The sequence below is a fragment of the Lepisma saccharinum genome, chromosome 13, assembly GCF_977018435.1.
Source record: "Lepisma saccharinum chromosome 13, izLepSacc3.1, whole genome shotgun sequence".
NCBI classification, from domain to species: Eukaryota; Metazoa; Arthropoda; class Insecta; order Zygentoma; family Lepismatidae; genus Lepisma; species Lepisma saccharinum.
Genome location: NC_139241.1, coordinates 58,477,381 through 58,502,388, shown reverse-complemented (window position 1 = coordinate 58,502,388; position 25,008 = coordinate 58,477,381). Strand labels below are relative to the sequence as shown.

Genomic DNA, 25,008 nt, shown 5'->3' with positions numbered 1-25,008 from the left:
TTGCATTGTTCAAAGGCAAAGTCAGTTTCCTAAAACACCAGTAGTTTGAACCAGACATAAATTCTGAAAGATTATTTAAACAGCATAATATTGTACTTACAGGGAGAGGACAAAATTATGGGCAGAGTCAATACCACTTCGAACCAATACTCATACTGGTGCCGATTTTCACCGATTACAATGAAAATTGTAATAATTAAAAGTTGTTGAAAATATTGATTAATATTAGTGTGTAAATGTTCCACTTCAATTACAAGCATAACTTTTTCAGAATTTACATCAAAATATTAAAATACCTCTTAATTAATCACAAGGTACAGTTTTTGCCGCATATACGAGGGTTATTTTTTAAGTAAGGTCCGTTTGCAATAAAAACCAAGTAAGTAATTGTTTTTCAAATAACCATTTATTTTCTGAATTTACATACACTTCTCTATTTTTCTACATAATTTCATTGCCAGTTTAAACATTTATCGTAACTAACTGCGAGTTTTTGGATACCCTCCTCAAAGAACTCTGCCGCCTTTAATGATAGCCAGTTACTCATGGTCGTTTTCACTTCTTCATCAGTGTCTAAACGCTTGCCGCCCAGGAAGAGGTGGTAGTCGCTAGGCACAAGGTCTGGGCTGTATGGCGGATGATCGAATACCTTGCAGCCAAAAGATTCGAACAGATCTTGAGTTTGAGCTGCAGCATGTGGCATTGCATTGTCATGAATCAGTACGACACCGGCTGACAGCATTCTACACCGTTTGTTGTGGATTGCTCGACGAAGTTTTCTTAGGGTCTCACAGTAGGAAGCTGAGTTAATTGTTGTTCCTTGCGGCAAGAAGTCCACTAACAAAACAGCCTGCCTGTCCCAAAACACAGTTGTGATTATCTTATACTTTGAAAGTGTCTATTTTGCTTTCACTTCGACTGGCAATGATGTGTTGACCATCCGCCATACAATCCTGACCTTGCACCTAGTGACTACGACCTCTTCCGCTATGTGAAGACCTTCCTGGGCAGCAAGCGTTGAAGATGAAGAAGTTAAAAGGATCGTGAGTAACTGCAGAGTTCTATGAGGAGGGCATCCAAAAACTCTTAGTTCGTTATGAAAAATGATTAAACCGGCAAGGAAATTATGTGGAAAAATATATTCTTTTTTTTTTTGTTTTTTCGCATAACAGACCTTACTTAAAAAATAACCCTCATATTAGTGGAAAATAAATGAAAACTTCGAATTTGTATAATTTCCAGGATAGTTAGACTCCAAGTGGCATTTTTGCAAATTCCTCAAAAGACCAAAATGCCGGAAAAGTATCGGTAAATAAAATTCAACCGATACTTTCTGATACCATTACATTGTCATCGGTATCAGCCCTACCCTAGAGAAAATCTATCTGAAACTGCTGTGAAGGCACTTGCGATATTGTTTTATTTTGTGTATTTAAAATCGCTTTTTCTCTTTCTTTTGCAGAAATTCCATGAATTGGAACTTTCATTACAAAATGCTCAAAATAACAAGGAGAGTTTGGAAAATCAACTCTCAGAATTGTTGAAAGCTGAAGAAGAGTTACATGAACTGAAGAACACTCTGTCGAAGGCCAGCGAGGAAAATGAGAAGTTACTGACCACAGTTAAAACTATGGAAAGTGAGTACCTCTGCAAATCGACAGAAATGGACCAGATTTTGAATGAAAAGAATGCTCTGCGTCAAAGCATCATTAACTTAGAGGAATGTATTAAGGGGAAGAATGAGGAAATAGTTAAATACCAGAATGAGAAGTTTGAAAGCAACGAGCAGCTGAAAAGCATGGAAACCTCCCTTCATTTGTTGAACGAGAAGTTGGAGGAAGCTAAGGTTCTTCAGCAACAGAAGGCCGATGAGATCGCTGCACTCACTGCAGAGCTTAAACAAGAAAGGTAAGTACACTCTAGTATAGAGTGTTTCAAAAAGTTGCAAGATCCTACCTAACTTTGATCATTCTTCACTTCAATAAAATGACCAGTTGGGGCTGTACCCCCTCGAGAATTATGTTGATTTCTTTTTAATCGACAGATTTAGATGTTTCACGTAATATAAAATTGATTCCAGCGTGCAGGAAACACAAATAACAGAGATATTTGAACGCAAAGTATGACCTGCGTAGGTAAAAACCTGCCATTTTGGAGTATTTCTGCCATTTTTTATTAGTAAAACAGTTTGTTTGCACACTAAAATAGCAAAATAACATCGAAAATAACAATCAGTCCGAAACCTAACAACCTTAACCTAATTATGTACAATTATAACTGCTGTTGTGGAATGTTGTGTTAGGTGCTATATTCACTTGCATGAAGCCTTTGGGCTGTTCTGCTTCACAGTAAGGTAACTGTTGTACTTTACTTCACAATAACACACTTCCGCAAGCTAAAAACAACTGAAAATGTTCATAAACAACAAAATCTTCATAAAGATGCAAAATATATTGCACTCTCGAGGTGGTACAGAGGGTATGGGATACCCAATCATGTTCCTGCCCACCATTGGTGTATGTAATTCCTCATACCATCTTACCCATGGTCATTTGCTGTAAGGGTTGAATCCTGCAATGTGTCATATGTAATGTTATTTTAGGTGTTTGGCATACTCTTATCGAATGTGCCAATTTTACTTTCCTCAGACAAAGTTTTAATCTTCCCAACTATTTTACATCAATGTTGGGAATTTATGACTGTGTTATAACAATTGTTTTCATCTTTTAGAGAAGAGTGGGTCTCATCATTGCCTTTTTAATGTATTGTGTGTATCCTGTTCAGGTCCATTTACAACTTTTCACTTTTCAAGGGCCTCTTTACATCCCTTTTTTAACTTTCAAGTTAAGGGTTTTAGATGTCCTGCACCATGGCTGTGTGGTCTAAGGCGCAAGCTTTGGGTTCCGGCTATGGGATGCATGCAGGTTCAATCTCCTGGAGGAAGCATATCAACTTTTCTCCTGAGATTTCGGACAGCGTACGTGACCAGTGGCCATCCACCATTGAGAGCAAATTGGGGAGCTACTAATGAGTGGCGTGACTCGGTCATAGAAACCTACAACGATGACTGGAGGTTCGTCGTACTGACCACATGTCACCCCGTAATTACTTGGATGATCTCTCACTTCTGGTGGGAGTGAGGCCGGTAGTCAGTAGGTAGGCCTTGACCCTCACGGACTGTTATGCCACTGGTTATTATTATTATTATTATTATTATTATTATTATTATTATTATTAAGTTTTTTAGATAAATGATTTTTCCTTTTACATTTTGAAGAGTGCACAATGGTCATATGTACCCATGAACTGAAAAATTTTAAATCATTCATTCCTTTCTTGTAGAGAGCAAATGAAGTCACTCAAGAAGAACCTGGATGAACAGGCAAAGGAAGTCCAGAGGCTGCTGGATAAGGAAAAGCAAGAGACGGCCACTTTGGAATCAGAACTGAAGGAGCATAAGGAAGAAGGCCAGAGCCTGAGGAAACAGGCCTGTGATGCTCAGGACCTGGTGAAGGAGTACAACAAGCGTATAAAGGAACTTGAGAAGGAGGTAAGATAGACTGTGGATGAACGGGACTCATTACTGATGTTTCGCTATTGGGGCATTCCACAAAAATGTGATCCTACTCCGTGTTGAAATGGTTGTGAATTCATATAATTTGCCCATTTCAACAACAATAATTATTTGCATGTGTAGCCTATAGAGTTGGAAGTGGTGGGGGGAAAAACTGCTTTTTTTGGAAAAAAAGAACTCCATTTTCTTTCCGCAGCTTTTTTGGTTGTGCTTTTTTCCCCAAAGTGTTTCAAATAAATTAAAATACATTACTTGACTGCATTTTTCTTGTTCTACACCTTTCATTTATATCTCTACTATAACAAGAGACACATATCTAAATTAAAAATACAACTTTTGACATGAAATTCATAACGACACAAGCAGTAGTTGCTAAAATGCCGGCTTTTTTGAATGGATGTTTTTTTCCCCAAGTGTTAACTTCATACTCTATGTAGTATATAAACACTGTTTTGGGGTTGATATCCTACAGCATCAATCCTTTGACAAGGTGGTGCCTGGGCCACCGCAACATAATGCTCCCTGGCAACCTACATACAAAATAGGTCTTGACGTGGCCACCTGACGAAGTGGAGCCTGGGCCACTGATAATCCTCCCTGGCAACTTAATGTACATAGAGGTCCTTGTGACCGACAGACAAGGTGGAGCCTTGGGCACCGAGAATAATCCTCCAGGGCAACCATTTATAGACACCATATGATTTAACAGACTACACGCTAGCCTAAAGATGGAGGCAGATTCAGCATCCAAAATGGAATTTTAAAATTAACACAGTGGTTAAAAGTCTAAAAAGTAAGAATGAATATTAGTACATTGTTTGAACATGACAATTCAATGTGAAACAAGCAGTTTATTGTTATTATTTTTTAAATGAATTAGTTGCTAAATTGTAATTATAGATCCCTAATACCATCAGACAATTCAAAGTCCTCCTTCTTTGTACAAATATTCTTGATCTCTTTTGGAGAATTAATTTTTAAAGGTAGTTATGTACCCCACTTGCGAAAAAGGGAACTCCATAGCGAATCTCTATTGCCATTCTCAGTATTTAATTTCTTCCAGTGTTCTTCCACAATGAATGGATCCTCCCATAAATCTGTGTCTTCCTTTACTCTTTTTAAAAACTTTTTTTTTAAAAAAATCCTGTTTCTCCTCAATGATGTGAGCTGACAAACCTATTCTTGGGTCTACATTTGTAATATCTAATTATGTTTGTGCCATTTTATTGCCATTTTCCATATGTTTGTCCTACATAATCTTTTGAACACAAACAAATTATATATTCCTGTGATTTACATATTACAAATTTAGACCCAAGAACAAGCTTGTCAGCTCACATCGTTGAGGGGGGAAAAACCCAGTGATGGCATAGTGGTAATGCCATTGCCTTGTAATAAAGGGGTCCAAGGTTCGATACCTGGTGGAGGCACATATTAGTTCAGAATTTACTTTAAACTGTGGTCCCGTCCCAATTAGCTTATCTCTATATGAACTAGACTTAAAACAAAAATTTTTTTAAAAAACCCTCCCCCTCCCCAAGGCTAAAAATATTAAAGTATGGGGTGGGGTGGGGAGTTCCTTTGTAAGGGCCATAATTTAAGAATAGGAACTCCAAGCAATCCATTCAAGAAGTTTTAATTGTTACAATGTTAAATTTTCAATCTCGGTCAAATTTTAATAGCATAGATATTAAATCAGACCTATCATAGTCATTTGCAGACTTATTTTCAATGACTTTTAGAAACCAACAATTTTATTATATTAACATTGACAGTGATCTAGTTGGTAGAGCGTCTGACTGCCATGTGTAAGACCTGGGTTTGATTCCCAGGGTGGGTGATCTAAAATTGGAATTTTCCCTGCCTTCTTCCCATGTAAAGCGGTTCTGGGGCTCACCCAGCCTCAAATAAATGGGTACCTGAGGGCAAACCTGGGGTAAGGGAGTAAAGGTGGCCGTAGCATGGTGTTGATCACATCAACTACAAAATGGCCGAGATCAAGAATGTGCAGGGCCCTATTCCACATTACCTAAATCTACCTTCATGGCACAGTGCTGTATGCACCATGGGGAACTTTACCTTTACCTTTACCCTTTCCCCAAAAGCATAGTGGTAATATGCCTTGTAATCAAGGGGGTGCTAGGTACGATACCTGGTGGAGGCACGTATTAGTTCGGATCCCACCTTAAACTACAGAACCAGTCCCAACTAGCCTATCCTTACATAAACTGGACTTATAGAAGAAAAAAAATGCCCCCTAAGGCCAAAAATATGAAACTAGGAATGGGGACATACTTGTAACAACCGTAATTTAAGAAAACAACTCCACAATCCAAGCAATCCATACAAAATCTTTAAATTGTTACAATATTAAGTTTTGAACATCAAGGGAAATCTAACAATTTGGGTGTAGGCATTGGTTTTGGTTTCAAGTCAAGTCAAGACCTATTTTAGCCATTTGCAGACTTATTTCCATGACTTTTAGAAACCAACAATTTTATTATATTTACCTTGTATGTTGCAGATTAAGGCTCTTAAGAGGAATATAAATTCTGAGTCAAAGAAAGGAGAAAAGTTGAGCTATCAGCTGGATGAAGTGAGAACCGAGAGTAATGAATTGAGCCATACTCTCCAAGACAAGGAAGACGAAATCGAGCGGCTGAATGACCTCATCGAGAAAATGAATGGTGATAAGAAGCAGTTGGAGAAGGAAATTGAAAAATCAACTAAAGAAAAAAACGACTTCCTCAAACGGTTTGAGAAGGAGAAGGATGCCATCACAATGCAATGTGATTCTCGTGTTAAGGTATGATCGTTTTTAATTGTGCTCATAATAATTTTTAATACATAAGTAAAACTAACTGTGCATGATATTGAAGAAGTTTATTTCTTAGAAACCACTCTTGTCCTATTAGTAGAATTTTGCCGTAAATTCCTATTTGGTTCCATGAACAATTTGAAGTTACTTTATTTTCCTCTCAAACTAACATATTACTGGTACTACACAAAAGGTACTTTACGTTGTCATATAGTCAAGGACACCCACGAGATTTTTTCTCAGTGGGGGCACAGTAATATTTCATATCTTACCCTTCAGTCATAGAATATTATATTTCACCTTTTGTGGTTGTCATTATTATTATTATTTTACCAATCACAAAATTGGAATCGAATTGAAAATTCCTAGGTGCTATTGACAAGTTTAGACATTAGTCCACTATGTACTAGGAAAGTCAAATGAGAACCTTAAAAGTCCAATACAAATTGTAGGACAAACTGTATACAGCTCAAACTTACGTGGGGTATCAACTTGATACGCCTTGTTTATTTGTAACACAAATATGTTTATTTCTTTGTTAATTTCACAGAAATCTGTTTGATTTATTTGTTTTGTTTTAATATTGTTCACAGTATAATAAGTATAAAACTTACGTGAGTGAGTATAATAGTCATAACACTCTTTGCAGACGATGCTTCGTGAAGCTACGCTTCGCTTCTTCAGGTATTTCTTTTCAGTATATAAAATACTTCGTCATATATGTAAAAATAAATCCAGGATTAGGTAAAAAAGGGTATTGGGATATAGAATTTAAAATTACATGACGTTAAAGGAGCCATGTAGGCTAAAAGATAATTCTAAAAGAACGGTGTACCCATACTACCATACAGAATGACTGACTACTGTAGCGTACAAGTGCTACATCCCTTCCAATGTGAACTCCACAGATTCCGAAGCAGCGCGAGTCACTTCCGACGTGACAAGGAATTTAACACTCTTCACTGTATTTTTCCCATCGTTTAAACATTTTTATCCATGCCTCATCCAAGTTGCCGTCATCCCTATTTGGTTTTTTCCCCTATCAACACAAATATTTACTGTCTCGTGAATGTTCCTATCAGTTTTTTTAGGAACTCTTATCACTTCCCTTTTTCTAATTTTATGATTTAATTCTAAAACATGCTCGCAAAGCCCGGTCTTTGGTGTTTGTTCCTTTATATCCTTGTCATGCTCATCCCAGCGAGTTCCCATGCTTCTTCCGGTTTGTCTAATATATGCTTTACTACAAGAGCAAGCTATCCTATACACGCCCTTCTCATCTCTGACCTCTTTTCGCCCCTTTACATCCTTTTTGTATGATGTACCACATAGTACCACAATTTTTAAAAGGGGGATACCGACCATTACGTCAAAGGGGAATTGAACAAATACGCGATATTCAGATTAGGATGCTGGGGAAATGTGTGAATGTGTTCGTGAGGCATATGCCGAAACTGAACGGTTAAATAAGGAATGTTTAGAACTATATTTCCAACTTAGCGGGGAACTTGACGGCGTGACTTGGAACAGGGTTGAGGAAAGGCACAGTAAATATGTAGAAGCAGCGAAGATCCAAAACCGAATAACTGTGGTGAACAAGTTCAATAGGTTAGTTAAGAATAGCGAGAAGAAAGGTAAAACAGGGAATATGGGAATAAATAGCACGAAAGAAGGGATGAACGAGAATAAGACATATAATGTTTTGAACTTGACACAATACGAGCTGACTCGTGAACTCGTTGAAAGTACTGATAAGGGGCATAAATTTGCTATAGGCAGAATAAAATAGAGAAGGAAGAATTTGTTATAGCCACCGAACGTGCCATAGGCATTTTGTCAGATAAGGATGAGAAAAATGAAGTTAGGCATAAAATGCACGACTTCCTTGAGGAAAGGATTAGGAAAGAATTTAGAAAGGAAAGGGGTAGGGGGAGGTGGGAAGTCATAGGGAGGAACGACACCGAATCCTAGGTAAAAAACTTAAACAAGTGAGGGTGTGGGTCGACAAACATGATTTATTCCATATAAGATCCGATAAGGAAAATAAATTGGTAATAATGGAGAAGAATACTTACGGTATGGGGAGAAACTGAAAAAATGTTTCTGCAATGATGATTTTGAAGTAATAGAACGAAACCCAATAAGTAAAATAAGAAATGTAGTTAGAAAGGGGATTGAAACTAGTTTGACACTTTCGAGGTCGGAAAAGAAGATACTTATTGAAGACTGTAAGAGGGGTGAAATTCCTATCGCTTTCAGTATTCCGAAAAACCATAAGGAAGGGATCCCGATGAGACCGATTATACCCATGTATTCTCACCCGGGATATAAACTGGCGAAAACATTAGTTAAGAGGTTAAGGGAGGTTGCGGGGAAGACCGAATACAGTGTTGAGAACTCTTGGGAAGTGAAGAAAGGATTAGAGGGGATAAATATAAACGAGGAGGATGAAATCCGTAGTTTTGATGTCATTAATTTGTATCCTAGCGTCCCTCGAGATAAAGCCACGGATTGTCTTCAGAGGTGGGTTATGGTTAAGGGAATGGATGTTGTGACGGCCTGGGAGTTCGTACAGTGGTTCCATATAGTATCCGGGTATAATTATTTCTGTGTTAATGGAAAAATTTATAGACAGAACGAAGGACTTGCTATGGGCAACCCTGTGTCGGGAATAGTTTCCAGCATATTCCTACATTTCATTGAGAAGAATTCGTTGAGTTAGGTTAACAATGATATTAAATATTTTTGTAGACATGTAGATGACATCTTGGTTATCGGGAAAAAATAAATATTAGATTGTATTTTCGAAATCCTGGGAGAAGAAGACGATAGAATAAAATTCACTTGTGAGATAGAAAATGAAGTAGTAATTAACTATTTGGACATGAGGATTGAACGGGTTAATGGCAGGTTTCGGACTGGGATTTACCACAAGAAGTTAGCAGGGGACAGATATATTCACCAAGATTCTGAACACGCAAACAGAATTAAGAATAATCTATACATGAACTTCTACATTCGGGCCGGGAGGCTCTGTAATTGTAGGGAGAAAAGAGAGAAAGAAGAAAATTGGATAATGAAGGTGGGGTTAAGAAATGGTTATAAAGCAGAGGAAATGAGGAGAATAAAGAGGGGGGCGGGCACTTAAAGTCTTGAATAAGGAAGGTGGAAAGAATGGGATAAGTAAGAATAACGAAGTAGGAGAAATAGAATACAAATTCGTCGGCATCCCGTATGTAAAAGGGGTGTCCGAAAAATTTGATAAGATTCTAAAAGACTTCAGGTTAAAAGGGGGAATGAGAGCTCCCCGAAATATAGAGGAATACTTTACTGAATACAAAAAGGATGGAAAGGGGTGAAAAGAAGTCAGAGATGAGAAGGGCGTGTATAAGATAACTTGCTCTTGTAATAAAGCATATATTGGACAAACTGGAAGAAGCATGGGAACTTGCTGGGATGAGCATGACAAGGATATAAAGGAACAATCACCGAAGACCGGGCTTTGCGAGCATGTTTTAGAATTAAATCATAAGGTTAGAAAAAAGGAAGTGATAAAAAGAGTTCATAAACAACCTGATAGGAACGTTCATGAGGCTACAAATATTTGTATTGATAGGGGGGAAAAACCAAATAGGGATGACGATAACTTGGATGAGGCATGGATAAAAATGTTTAAACGATGGGGAAAAAACAGTGAAGAGTCTGTTAAATTCCTTGTCATGCCGGAAGTACTCGTGCTGCTTCGGAATCTGTAGAGTTCACATTGGAAGGGATGTAGCACTTGTACGCTACAGTAGTCAGTCATTCTGTATGGTAGCATGGGTACACCGTTCTTTTAGAATTATCTTTTAGCCTACATGGCTCCTTTAACGTCATGTAATTTTAAATTCTATATCCCAATACCCTTTTTTTTACCTAATCCTGGATTTATTTTTACATATATGACGAAGTATTTTATATACTGAAAAGAAATACCTGAAGAAGCGAAGCATAGCTTCGCGAAACGTCATCTGCAAGGAGTGTTATGACTATTATACTCATGTACGTTTTTTATACTTTTTATACTGTGAATATATTTAGTGAGTAAACGCACAAAATTTTCAAAATGTAATATTGTTGTTTGTGTCAATGTTAAATTTATAAATTTTGGCTGTATGTTGATAACATGCATTAACGGTAACAAAGCCATTTTTGGTAGGAGAAAAACTGGAACTGTCTAATCCTTTGTTAAATCATTGCCAGGATGTTGTCTGGAGATTGAACGTTGTTCGAGTCGTGAGCAGTGTTATGTAATATTTTAAAAGATACAGTTATACACAAAAGTCCGCCACTTATTGTGTTGTGATTTCATAAGTAAGTATAGTGGTATTAGTTTTGCGGTGACCGATGAAAGTGATATAGCTTTAATAAATGTTATAAAGCAGTAATATGTTAGTAATTTTTGTAATTGCACGTCCTGAGAATGCTCAGTGCAGCAATTATGTAAAAGAGAATCCCATAACTCTACTGCATAAGGGGATTGGGCAATTACGGTGACGTAATCCGATGGTGATCACCCAAAAGGAACGTCACAAACTGTTATTTACAAAACGACCTCAAAGCTGCAACACTAATCATGTGAGCTTCAAAACACATTTTTTGTCATTTTAAAGATGGCACCTCCTCTGCACACTTCCACCAGTAAAGAGGAGTGGTTTCTTGCCCCCACAGCCTAAAACTTACAAAAATTTCTCGGGGAAATGAAAATTCAATATCTCTGTGCGTGCTTACCACACCAGCAAGTTTACTAATGGAGGAGAAAGTTTGAAAATGGCCTCAGTTTGCAGGCAGGTGGGTGGAAAGGCCTTCGCGGTGGCTCATAAGTGACTGCACACGGACCTCAAAAACTTATTCTTCATGAGGTATAATACAGACACTAACTCACATGTAGATCAGCAATAGGTCTGTGGTAAAATGCAGCAAACGTTTGCAACCCTAAATGCAGAAATCTACTAGATAAGAAACAAAAGCAAATTAAGGTTTTCAATTGTCTCTCCCTTGTAAATATAAACTGGACTCACTTTCATTCCTTTCCATGAACATCTATCACTTTGTTGAATAGTTGTTTATCTTTTGGTACATTTTCACAGTGCACAGATATTATACAGAGTTCCTTCATGATACCTCTGATCCATGTGTTTACATGCCAGAGATCGCTGTAATTAAAAGTCATTCAAAATGGTAGCTAAAAGAGAGACATGGTTAAAATAGTCTTCTATTTTAACTATTTTAACCACATTTTAACCCTTCCATGGCTTCTCCCTCCCCTCCCTTCCCCATCTACTATAAAAATTGTTGTGAAAATGCTTATTGCTGTTGTTTGAAAATTTCTCATACTCCAAATACAGTGCTGACAATTGTCTTTCTTCTTTAGGAAATGGTTGGAGTTTTGGAGAACTACAAGCATGAATGTGATGAAATGGTAAATGAAAAATCAGAAGAAACCAAGAGGCTTCAGTATGAGTTGGAGAAAAGTAAAAAGGAAGAATCGCAGTATCGTGAAGAGCTCAACAAGATGCAGAATCAGTGCTCGAGTTTTAAGATGCAGCTGCAGAACGTGGAGTCTGATAAGGTTTAGATCTTACATACATTTTGTTTTATTTATTTTAAAGAACTTTTTTGTGCGTAACTATCATTTTACAAACACAATAATCATTGCTTTATAAAATTAATAATTTACTTTTTCTAAATAGGGCAATCCTGTTTTGTTTTTAACCAGTAAGGACATGCCTATGGGTAAAAATTACCCAGTAGATTTTGTAATATAATTTTTGATTACTTCTGATGAGAGTCTGAGGCCAGCCTTCTCCGTACCTTTCCAGTGAACCCTTCCGAATATCGAGACCTTGAATAGGCTGTTAGTTAGTTCGTTTGTTCTGCTCGCAGGGCTGTAGAAATATTGTCTGGGTAAATTTCACCTAACGTGCGCTCATTCATTTCAGTTTGGTATTTCATTTTCTCGTTTTTATCAATTGTGTGATTTTATGCATATGTACAAAATTAATAAAATTAAACTAATAAATGAAGATATTGCTGTTTACATGCTTTAAGACAATTAAAATTTTGAATTAAGAAGAAATTTTTCTTGTGGGTATATTTTACCCAGCGTGCATCCGTACGTTATGGCAGAGAGCACACTTGTCTTACCGTATTTTTTCTCAACTTTATTTGTGTAATGAAATAAAAATGTTCAAACCTAATTGAATTAGGTTAATCATTGAAGGTATTTGTATTTACGTGCTTTAAAACAATTAAAATTAGGTCTAAAGAAGCAATTTTTCTTCTTGGTATTTCTTACCCACTGCATGTCCTTACATCCTAGCAGAGAGCACGCATCCTGCCAGGTTAACTTTATGCTTACCATTGAATTTATTTCTGATGGTTCACTATGAACAGATGTGAATAAGTGTGTGTATGTACACAAAATTCCTCTACCCCTGGTGCTATGGAATAGTTAGGCACGACTTCACCCAGAGCTGCTGTGGCCCAGTGTGTATGTTGTCTGACTGCTAAGCAGGATGCCTAAGTTTGATTCTCAAGGTGGATGACGTCAGGTGGGAAGTTTTCCAACAATGGAGTGGCTCTGGGATTCACTCAGCCTCCAATAAATGGGTATTTGAGAGCAAGCTGGGGAGAGGCTTAAAGGTGGCTGGTGCTGATCACATCATCTTCATTCCTTCATACCACAGTGCAATCCACGTGAGATAATGCTCTCTCTCTCTCTCTCTCTCTCTCTCTCTCTCTCTCTCTCTCTCTCTCTCTCTCTCTCTCTCTCTCTCTCTCTCTCTCTCCCTCCCTCCCTCCCCCTCTATCCCCTCCTCTTCCCTCCCTCCCTCCTTCTGAACCTATGATGTCACTGCATGAAGTGGAAATTCCTAGCTGGTGGAGTGCTTGGTTGAGTTCAAGGATAGGGGGAGGAATGTTTGTATGGAACAACATGGAGACAATGCAGTAGGTGAAGAGGATGCTTATTTAAATCATACTAGCTAGTAGGATGCTTTATCAGGCCGGCTACTCACTGGGAATTCCTTGAATTCCAGTAATTATACATGAATTATTGTCTCCAGGAATTCTGCATGAATTTTTCTCCGTCAATGTGAAAAATTGCTACTTTTATTAATCCAAATCCCATTAAATGTATACATATTTATTAATGCACTGAGGCACCTTTTTCACAGCTTTTTTTTTTATTGAGGAATGAAAAAAAAGTGAAAGCTGCATGTAAAATAAAACAGAATTCTCTGATTCCATTTACTTTGTTAGTGTTCTTTGCAAAACAATCTATCTGGCAGATGGAAATTTATTGCCAGATAATATATCTTGAAGTTGATTAGGTAAATTTCAGTTTGAAATTCTTGTACAATTAACAGTTTTTTTAATTCCCTAACATTTTGTGACTTCTGTTTGTAGATGTATTTCGAGTCTGAGTATGTGAAATGGCAATTGTAAACTCTGCACCTTAAATTAAATATTTTAAATATACATATAAATATATTTGTATATACTGTTTAATTGAATTGAATTAGAATTTTTGGATACATTCGAATGGCACAGACCCTTTATATTGTTAATATACAAAGGCTGTCGCAGAGAAGGTGAGACTAATTCCTGTATAGTAAAACAGCAACCTCCATTGGCTAGCAAATGTACTAGGGTGAAAATTTGGTTCATTAGCTGCTGATTGAGACCAAAATAAGCGCAATAGGTCAAAAAGTCGGGACTGCGTAGCAGTTAAAAGGCAAGCATGTACATGGACCTCTCCAAGAATTATTAAAATGAAACAACAAAATTACAAACCACAATTTTTTTATTCAGAATCAGCCATATCGAGTAGACGTACATCTGTTTCAAAATAGGCACCATTGACAGCTAAGCAAGCGTCCATACACTCCTGATGAATGTCTTTGAAAATTCGTCGTCAGGTAGCGAACTGAAGAAAACTTGCGCTGCGGTGATCACTTCTTTGTTCGCCATGAAATAACGACCATGTAAAGCAGCCTTTAAAAGTGGAAATAGCCAAAAGTCGCAGGGTGCAAGCTCCAGGCTGTATGCCGGATGCAGGAAAATTTCTATTTTTGAGCCCGCGCGGTATGCGGGCGTGCGTTATCGTGGTGCAGTATGAAGGAGTTCTTCAAATGCGGCCTCTTTTTTTGGTACGTGATGGCGCATAGTCAATGACTCCTTGGTAATACTGTGGCTTTACTCAGTCTGTCTTGATCGGCATATGTCTGTTGAAACATTGCATATGTTTCCGCAGCACTTTTCCCTAAATGCCAACAAAATTTTATGGCATGTCGCTATTCATCTTGAATACTCATCGCGAAAAGCAATGTTATACACAAAAACCAGGAGGGGTAAACGAAACACGTTCCACGTAAATCAACACAGCTGCTCGCTAACATGGTTTCGCAACATGTGACAACTTTCTACGGAAACAGAATGAGTCATCCTACATGACGCGACTAGTGCCGAAACCATAGGCAGTGTTGCCAAGCCAGGAAAAAATCTGTCTCACCTTCTCTGCGACGACCTTTGTATATTGAAGTGTGACTCAATTTATAACTAGGGAATCTTAGAGTCACAAGGGATGTAACTAATTATGCAATGTGAGAGGTTTCATTTTATAATGCTGAATTCTCTCCACACTTACCTAGATCTGACTGAGATGTTGTTAATCCATGTATTGTCCTTGGTTCGAGGTGCAACGTAGTGAGGTGTCATGCACCTTAGGTTATTTCTGCCTCGAACTACCACGATCCCGCACTCACTTTACTTGACGAAATGCCAACTGAGAGCGAGTTTGATCTTGCAGGATGTTTTATACTGATTCCTTAACCTTTGTTCTTACCTTTCGATAAAAGGACAAAAGCCTCTATCCTGAGTGGAAAATCCCTACATGATGTGGCGAGGCCAGAATTACATACTCGGCGGTATGCAGCTTTGTCAGTGAATAATCGGATCTTAGGTTAGAAGTAGAGAGATGGAAAAGCATAACTTTTACAGATTCGGCTCTGTCTCTCTCTTCAATATATATATATTGCATTTGTGTGTGTGGGTGTTGAGATGCAGTAACATACATCTGTTTGTACCCTAGAATTTTTGGATGGTTAACCTTGAAAACCAGGAATTATACTTGAATTTTATCATGGCCCTAGAGTAGCCACCCCTGTTTATAAAAATTTCCTTAACTTTGAGCACTGTGTATTGTGGGCCTTTTCCCACCACAATAAGATGCAGGTAGCATTTATACACAGAAGTAACATTTCTGCATCTTGTACCTGACAACTTCTTCCTCCTGATGACAACTTCAAGATGACCTTGAAAGTTTTTCTTCATTACACTGGCTACAGCTAGCTTAACTCTTCAACCCAGGGTACTCGCAAGTCATGGGAAATAAATTATTATAGCAAAAATATTATTGCTTTGGCACTACCTGTAGGTTACAAAAGTTAATTGTTTCAGAAAAAGAACATAAATTGAGAATTTTCATCCTCTTTACAGCAAAAGTTGCAAGGCACCCTGAAGCACCTGGAAGATGAGGTGAATATGCTAAGAAAGGAGTTACACGAGCTACACCTGAGAGAGAATGATGCAAGACTGAGTGATGATATCTCGAGAAAGGTTCACTCCACTCCGAAAATAGCAGTCGTCCAGGCTAAAGTGACTACTCCTGCGATTTTGATGAAGAGTCCAGGACAAAGAATGTCTACACCTTCACAGGTTCGTACATGTATATGTGTTTGGGAGGGGCGGTGCACATATGTATTAAAACAGGGTATGTACATTACTAGTGATGGTTTGAATCAAAATTCTTGCCAATATAAAATATTTTTTTTTAAATTAAAGCGAAATTCTGGAAATTCTTTTTGTAAGCTGGCAACACTGCTGCATGCTCTTATATTTTACATTATTGTTATTTTTCCCCAAAAAGTATTGACCTATTTTCAGCCAAACTTTGCATGGCTGTATACTACATTTTTTTATCACTTTTGTTTATTGTGGTGGCCACAGTGGCATTCCAAACACCAATTTATTTCTTAAATTTTGAACTTTTTCTTTTACTTATTCCTGTCATTATTGGGATGTAGAATGTATAAGTTTCACCTCTGCTAAAAGCCCGATCATTCCAGAAAAAAATAAAAAAGGTTTCATCTCTCTACGACAATTAGTTCTCGATGATTTTGTTTGTATATCGCAGAAAGTTTGAAAAGCATGCACGAAGGCTGGCTCTGTCGGCTAAAGAGACAAACACATCCAAGAAAATGGGAGGTTGTACTTACAGGTGGCTGGTCTCCTGTTGTTTGTATCCAATCTTTCAGGAATGTTTCTTGGATTCTGTGGTAAGGGAAGTGGAAACGGTTGCAGTTGTAAGTACAACTTTTTCCCCCCATTATCTCCAATGGTTATGCAAACATACAAGCTGCATTAATTCCAGGCCATCTAGGTAAACTGGATATGTTCTGACTGTGATTGAAGTCTGACTTCATTCAAATTGTCTTCATCGAACATCGTTGCACTCAATATATCTGTTTAAATGTGCGACATAAAATAATACTGGGAAAATTATGTTTATATAAAGCTGAGTTGACTTGTTTTCTCTCTCTTTAAGTCCATTTTATGCACAGGTAGGCTACTTGGGACTGGACTTACAGTTTAAAGTGGGATCCGAACCACTATGTACCTCCACCGGTTATCGAAGGAGACAACGTTCATATGAAGATAAAAGCTAGAAAAAATGCAAAACAAAACAAAACAAAGAAAACCTGCAGTACAGCAGTACTCCATTTGCAATATGATAAATATTTTATTCATTATTTTATACTACGGCAATACTTTGGATCGGCTTGACGGAATGCACTTCCGGGATTCTCGCAGCGAAGTGCAGCAACGCTGTGGAAGTCGCCTATAGCCTGCGGAGTCAGAGATTGGCCGCACCCCACCAGACATCATGCACCTGTTTACCATATTAGGAGTGTGAAAGAATAATTAATATCTAGGACCATATTTGAGTTACACATGCCAAACTTCTGGAATTCAATCAAATGCATTATATCAACAGTTTTTTTACAATTTCATTGAATTTGCAATTATGCATTTCAATTGTGCACGTTTCCCTAAAATGTTTATTTTTTAGGTATCTAGTAAAGATATGCATTTGCTATTTTCCACAGGGTGCAAAAATAATCAAACTTCAATTGCACAAAATCTCAATATTATATGTACAGTTGATTATGAACTGTATGGTGTTAAGTTTCCCATTCATGAAAATTGGAAGAAAAAACTACAGTTTTTAGTGAATTTTTCGTTATAACAAGGAAATAAAGTTAAGATTAACTTTCAGAGAATGCTTATTAAAAAGTAGATACTTGAAGCTTTCCAATGTGGTATATTTGGCTTTTCTCCTCCCACAGTACAATTTTACAAGCACGTAAACCGATGGCTCAATATTTTTGTCACGGATAGTAGTGTACGTTTCATGTCTATCTCTTTTTGTACAAGAGTTACTTATGTTCAGAGTCTCTGTTACATGACTTTTTGGACACCCTGTATATTCTTAATGGTTAGAAATAAGCCACCGGTATTGCAGGAGAATATGAAGAGCAACATGTTAAATTTCCATATGTATTAGGTCTGTGTAATGTTTGCATTTTTTTTACAGGCTAGAAATTGTGTTACTCCAGACGTACTGCCAGGCAGCCAGCAGCTCCCATCATCACAACGCAGCATTCTGCGACCACAAAACATCCTCCCTCAGGGGAAAAAGAGAGTAGCTTTCCGAGAAGAGACCAGCGACACAGATGCTTCCAATACGTCAGCAGACGTAATGACTCTTGATGTAAGTATTATTAAAATAAGCAATACTAAATTAGTATAAAATTGAACTTACTTACGTGAGTGAGTATGAAGATTTGAAAACAACGTTTCAGGGTACAATTGCGTTCATATTTTCTCTAGGCACTAATCATAATGCCGCGTCACTAAGTGTTAAAAAAAGGATTAGGTTAAAGGTTTGGTTAAGAAACACTTGAAACAATCCCTGACAACATTTCTGTTTTAAAGACAACCTGTTAAAAATCCCATTTTAAAAAGTGCTGGCTGTGCAACTGAACGTGTTTTACCGATTTTATAAGACCCCGGGTGTAAGAGGTCTCATGGGAAATGGGGAACTTTTTAAAACTGGATTTTTAACTAGTTGTTTTTAGACAGGAATGTTGTCAGGGATGTGGTTTGAATTTGCTGTTGTCTCGATATTACCAATAGTTTAAAAGACTTATATAGTTGCGAAACTTGTCCCAGCCTGGGCATGGGTGCTATTTGTGAGAGTCTCTTCATCATATCATTACTCATCCTCATTGCCACAACTGGCCATATATGCCGTCAGAAATGCAGATAGTAAATAAAAAATACAAATACATCATGAAGCTGCTGGAAACATTTTTTTTTTTCAGTAGTCATATCACATTTATTATATTTGTACCTTCAAAATACTAACGTTTGAGATACACAACACATTCCTGAAAAAGGATTCTAAGTTTTAGGGAATAATTTAGTGTGAACAAGTCAAATTAAGTTTTTGATGTGGACATATTACGAGGCGTATGTAAAAAAAAAAGGCCGATATTTTTTTAAAAAACAAGAAAATGATAGGAGAAGAAATTTATTGTGATTGATAAACAAGTATATACCTAGGCTCTTTTTCGACGCCACCATTAACCTCCAGACATTTCTGATAGCCTGGCACAAGCTTCCGTATACCCTCTGTGTAAAAATCTGCCACCTGAGGGTGCAGCCAGTCCAGAACTGATGTCTTGAGCACGTCACTGTCGTTGAAACGCTTCGATGCAAGCCACTTTTTCAGGTGAAGAAAAAGAAAGAAATCGCTGGGAGGAAGGTCAGGGCTGTAAGGAGGATGGTTGAATAGTTCCCATCAACTTTGAATTGTCTCAACAGTATGAGCAGCTGTGTGTGGGCAGGCGTTGTCATGGATCAGAAAAATTCCAGAGCGTACCATTCCTCTCCACCAATTTTGGATGGCACGTCACAGATTATTCAGTGTTTTGCAATACACCTCTGCTGTAATTGTTCGTCCTAGTTCCAAGAATTCTACAAAAATCACACCCTTTTGGTCCCAAAACACGGTTGCCATAATTTTGTGAACTGATGGTGTTTGTTTGAATTTCTTTGCTTTAGGAGAACCACAGTGCTGCCATTGCATTGACTGCTGCTTCGACTCCCCAGTGGCGTACGATATCCATGTTTCATCCCCCTTTACTATGTGCGAAAAGAGGTCATCCCCATCCTCCCCCAGCGGGTCAAAAAATCACGTGCAGCTGTCCTTCTTTTCTCTTTGTGAGGGTCTGTCAGCATTTTTGGTACCCACTTCGCACACAGTTTATGATACCCAGGTTGTCAGTCACAATTCAATGCACTGTTTTCGCAGAGACTTCTGGAAACTCTTTGGCGAGTTCAGATATTGTGAACCGGCGATTGGAATGCACTTTCTCGTTAACACGTTCCACCAGATCGTCCGTCTGAACACTAGGCTTTCCGCTACACTCCTCGTCATGCACAATTGAACACACTTCCCGAAACTGTCTGCATCATTACCTGACCTTCCTTTCATTCATCACTGTCGGTCCATAAATGGCACACAATTCCCGATGGATGTCAGCTGCATTCTGTCCTTTGGCGTTCAGAAATCGTATGACAGATCTCACTTCACATTTGGCGGAATTTTGAATTACGGCAGCCACTTCACCTTACTGCTACTCGCACGTACGCAACCCCACTCTGACGATTCTATCTCTGTTGCAAGCACAGAATACTAGGGCATGCTCCTGCGCATGCTCAACTTCATCAGTGTTGCCAACCCCACGTAAAAAAATTATCGGCCCATACCACTGTACTTGTGGTAAATAAAAGATAAAAAAATTATACAAATTCAGTACATAAAATAACATTTTGGTGTTGTTATGGTGGACTATAAACTTTATTCCTTTTTAAGTAAGATTTCTTTTCATCCTGTATTTCGCTACACAGTTAATTAATATTACAGGAATTTTGCATAGCTTTCAGGATGATCCAAACTTCGAGAAGTGTTTTGTATTAATTTCATGATTAAGAGTTCATTTTGCCACTCTTTGAAATCACTAACATTACAGTGAGTAATCTCATATTTCGTATTTCCTTCAAAAAGTGTCTGTCAATAAATGGGAAATCATTATAAAAGTGAATGAAGTTTTTTACAGTTCAAGTTGTTATTTTCATTATTTAAATAGGTAGATGATGTGAACGCAAAATTTGAAGCTCTAAGCAGGGGAGAGAAAATTACCACCCCATTACTTGTGGTGCCCAAAAGTTCAAAGAGGAAAAAAGCATCCGAAGATGACAACGCCCAGGAACATGAGGCCGAAAACTTCCCGCAGTTGAAACCTGTTCCACGAGGGCCTGCCATTGGAACAAATGCAAACTTGAAGAAGGTATGATTACAAAATAATCTACTATTGACAATTTTTATTGTTCTTTCTCTTTCGCCTTCCAGATGCCTGTAACAAGTTCTCAATAGTAGAAAAAAAATTGTCTCAATGAATTGAAAATTGCCAAATATGTTGTATGACATACTTATTTTTTTTCAATATTTGGCTATTTTGTTCTCAGGTGTGTTTCACCATGCGAAAAACATGTTATAAGATTTACATTTATTTATTATAAGGAATATAAGTGTCTTACATTTACTTCTTTAGTGGTATTTCTGGAATGTACTTGATTTTTCGTATGATATTTCAACTGCTTCAGTCTAGGTCAGGTGAGAAAAGACAAAGATTGTAAGTCTGCAGTTAAAGGTTAGTTTTGTTATTTCTTCTTTTTTTCCTCCTCTTCTTCTTTTATTTTTCATATTGTTGTCATATCTTGAGTCATTAAGATTCTTGTACCAGTAATAAAAATTGAATATAAATTGTTATCAAGTCGTATATCCGAGGGTTGGGGCATAAGTAATTGAAACTTTTTGTAAGAGGGCAGGGGAGTGGGAGAATGTGGGACTGGCACGAAAATCCGAAATATTACAAATGGCAGGGGGACAGTGTATGGCACTTCGAAATGTATGAACACAAGTGCGAACTACTTTATAAATAAGGTACCCATATTAATTATCATTAATGACATTGGCATAAGGTGTATTTATGTCTTTGGGTTGTTTGTTAGCATGTCACAGTGCATTCAGACATAATGCAATTTTTCGTAATGTTTTTCTTGTCTAGAGACCTCACCAGAAAGAAAAATGAATTGGGAGCAGAGAGGTGTGGGAATTATTTCTGGTGGGGGAACAGTTGTGTTTAATATCCCCCAAAATTCATATTTGGGTAAAAGGGAACATTTATTTATCAATTTCTTGTTTGCAGCAGGTTGACTTGGTTCTTCCCTGGTGCCTTTCTACTGCAGTCACTGTTACTCGTTGAAGCCTCTTTTCAATGACATGAGCTCTTAATAAACAACACTTTTTCTGTCCTCTGTGTATGCATTCACACAATACAGATTCAAGTTTGACAGTGGCATTTATTTTTTCTCTTTGATAAGATATTAAAAGTAATGTAATATCATCCAGCAGAAACTCCTTCAGGGTACTGTACTCTTTTTCACCAACTTATGTATTTATGACCACACGTAACACCATACATATGTAAGTTGCTTAATGTATTTGATGTTGCATTAAAGAAAGACTACATAAGATTTGTGCAGAAGCCTTTACACTTCAGAGGATGGTGTGAGCATGGTTGATCTTTTGTGATTGTCCCTTCCTTAATCATTCAGCCTCATCATTGTGATTAGCCTAGACAGAATAGCACCATAAAAAATATAATAATAATAAGAAATATGTACTTTATTTACTTTGATTGATTATGCACACTGTCTGAGCCAAATAAAAATGGTTATTTTCCAACAGATAAAATGAATGCTAGTGGCAACCATGAATTACTGAATAAAAATCGCTGTATTTCAAGGGCCTATAGTGTCGAAACTAAGAAAAGCCGTTTTCATTTAACTATTGTATTTGCTGCTGTAAATTCAAGATATTTTTAAAGTTATGTACAGGGTGTTGCCAAATACATTTTAAAATTTGTACAGTGTGTTGCCAAAAAATATTTTACAACATAGGGTGTTACCACATAACACCAATTGACTTTTACAGCAGAGAACATACACGTAAAAAACTTTTCTTTGTAACTTTTTACTTGTCGATGCCTTGTTTAAATGCCACAGTACCCTGCAAAATAGTCTACGTAATCAATAATAGTTTTCATATCCTTGCGTGACATTGCACTTCTGAATGTAAAAGGATTTTCAAAACAAATGACTTGCCGCAATTGTAAGTAATGAGTCAGTTTTCAAGCTACTAAGCTATTCTACAGAGGTTGTTTCAGATCTATGGTGACGAAATTCACGACTTGTGCAGCACCACCAAGCGGGAAGAGAACAAAGCTGCCAGTCATGTGGGCACGTTGGACCGTTGACTGTGTGTGACAGGTGTGGTCATTGCATATGGGGAAGAATACCTCCGAAAATCAGTGCATATTGGGAGGGTTACATATCTGCACTTTCCGACGTAAACTACAGTGATAGTGCCATTATAAAACTGTGCAAGGAGTGTGGATTCACTGTGTCCAAAAATGGCATATCACGGGTGTGGAAAGGGGCAGGTAAGGCGAGGCGTGGGATGATTCCTGTGTGGCAGAGACAGACCAACCCCCAGCCTGCCACTATCCGCACACCAGCTACAATTCGGGATGCCAGGACACTGGTCACCAGGGAGAATCCAGCCACACACAAAAGTATCGCGAACCGGCTACAAACATCACTGAAGACAGTGCACACCATCATTCACCACGATTTGGGTTTGGAAAAGCGACGCAAGGGGCATCGTTATAAGCTCAAGACAAGGTGTTAAGTCACACATCTCGTTCAACCCGTTTCTCCCTCCAACAAATGGGAGACAAAACTGGAATTCGTGCCATTACTTTCACAGACATTCCAGTGAAGTCACCTGATGCCTCACCAATGAACTTTTGCACCCTCGGCTTTCTGAAACAAGCCTCGTCTCACAGGAGACCCCGCACCATTGAAAAGCTATGGAAAGCCTGTCAGGAGGAGTGGTTGAGGTTGGACATGACTACACTTCGTGCCAGTCTCCTACAGTGGAAACTTTGCTCTCGGGCAATTGCCAAGATGCAGGGCCACCAAATAGAGCACTCTCGATGGTAGAGACATGGTTTCTCTTACGGTAGGTGCAGGTGGAAATCGTCACCATAGATCGGAAACAACCTCTGTAATAGCTGTTTCAGTTTGAAATAAAATATAGATTTTAGTTCAAGAAGAAATTAAAAGTACAATTGCTCATAAAATACTTTCAACCAATTAACTTGCAGAGCCCAGCTTCTGACCTGACTGCTGCAATGAAGTCCCCTCATACTCCAATGAAGACATACGAGCGTGGACCAAAAGTCAAAATGCAGATGAAAAGCAAGAAGTTTTTTGCAAAGGAAAAATCTACGTCTCTCAAGAAACCAACAGGCCTCGATTTTGACGAGATATTTGGATTTGCTGACAACTAATTACCTACAAAATATTTTAGGTATGTTAAAAAATGTTTTGTAATTTATTTCTCTTATTTCTCTAGTCAGTATTTTTTTCTTTTTTTTGTCCTTGTAATGGAACTACCAGAAGAATAATGTTTTAATCAGAGGAGAAACAAGGTTTTGTTGTTTTAATTTTAATAAGTGCCAAATAATATTATTTTAGTTAAGAAATTATAACTGGTTACAAAAATCAGAGTTATTTAACTACCGGAAAGTGTAGTTTGTTGATATAATATTTAATGTTAACAGCTACTATTAGTAGCTCTGTTGTATTTTATTGTTGTTCTATTAATAATCTCAAGAATTCACTGTGAAAAACACTATTTAATATTCACAGTTGTTGATCTTGTTGTTTTAAAAGTTTTTTTAAAATAATATTCAATTTAAACAATGAGTTATTTAATAGTACAAACTGGAAATATTAAGAATTGTAAATGCCATATTGTGACCCATCAACTTCTGTACAGTATATTGCTGCTATTATTACTGTACATTATTGTCACAGTTTTATCTTTGTTGAAGTCCTGTTCTCTTCAAAATATAATTATTTATGACTTACTTGAGGTTAATAAACTTTTCAGTTGATTTTTGTCTTTCATTGTAAAGATTGTTAGAGTAAGGTTGAACAGATGCTGATTTGAATACTTACGTGTTATATCATGTTGTTCAGAGAAGTTAGAACTGTTAAAATTAAATGATATCTGAAAGTTCTGGGACTCAGCTCATAGTTCCTTACTGTGATGTCTTCAAAACACCGATGCACAACAACCTTCAAAGTAATCCCCTTGGGCAATGATACACTTTTGCCAGCAATGGCAAAGCTGTTGGAAGCAGTGCTGGAAGCCATGTTTTACAACATTCCGTAATACCTCCTGCGATGCTGCTTTCACCTCAGTTTCTGATGTGAAACAGTGTCTCTTTGTATGGGTTTCCATGTGGGGGAA

General features: G+C 37.6%; 1 protein-coding gene across 2 annotated transcripts in view; it reads left to right on the top strand.

Annotated features, from left to right (window-relative positions):
* The window catches only part of LOC145997322 (uncharacterized), a 57,439-nt gene extending 32,790 nt beyond the window's left edge, over positions 1-24,649 (top strand). For both annotated transcript variants that reach the window (XM_083134235.1, XM_083134236.1), the window contains exons 8-15: positions 1,463-1,908; positions 3,343-3,550; positions 6,099-6,380; positions 11,806-12,003; positions 15,933-16,151; positions 18,091-18,267; positions 20,711-20,911; positions 23,855-24,649. In XM_083134235.1, the coding sequence (XP_082990361.1) occupies positions 1,463-1,908; positions 3,343-3,550; positions 6,099-6,380; positions 11,806-12,003; positions 15,933-16,151; positions 18,091-18,267; positions 20,711-20,911; positions 23,855-24,040 (1,917 nt within the window). In that variant the 3' untranslated portion in view covers positions 24,041-24,649. The remainder of the gene's footprint in view (positions 1-1,462; positions 1,909-3,342; positions 3,551-6,098; positions 6,381-11,805; positions 12,004-15,932; positions 16,152-18,090; positions 18,268-20,710; positions 20,912-23,854) is intronic.
* The last annotated feature ends 359 nt before the right edge of the window (positions 24,650-25,008 follow it).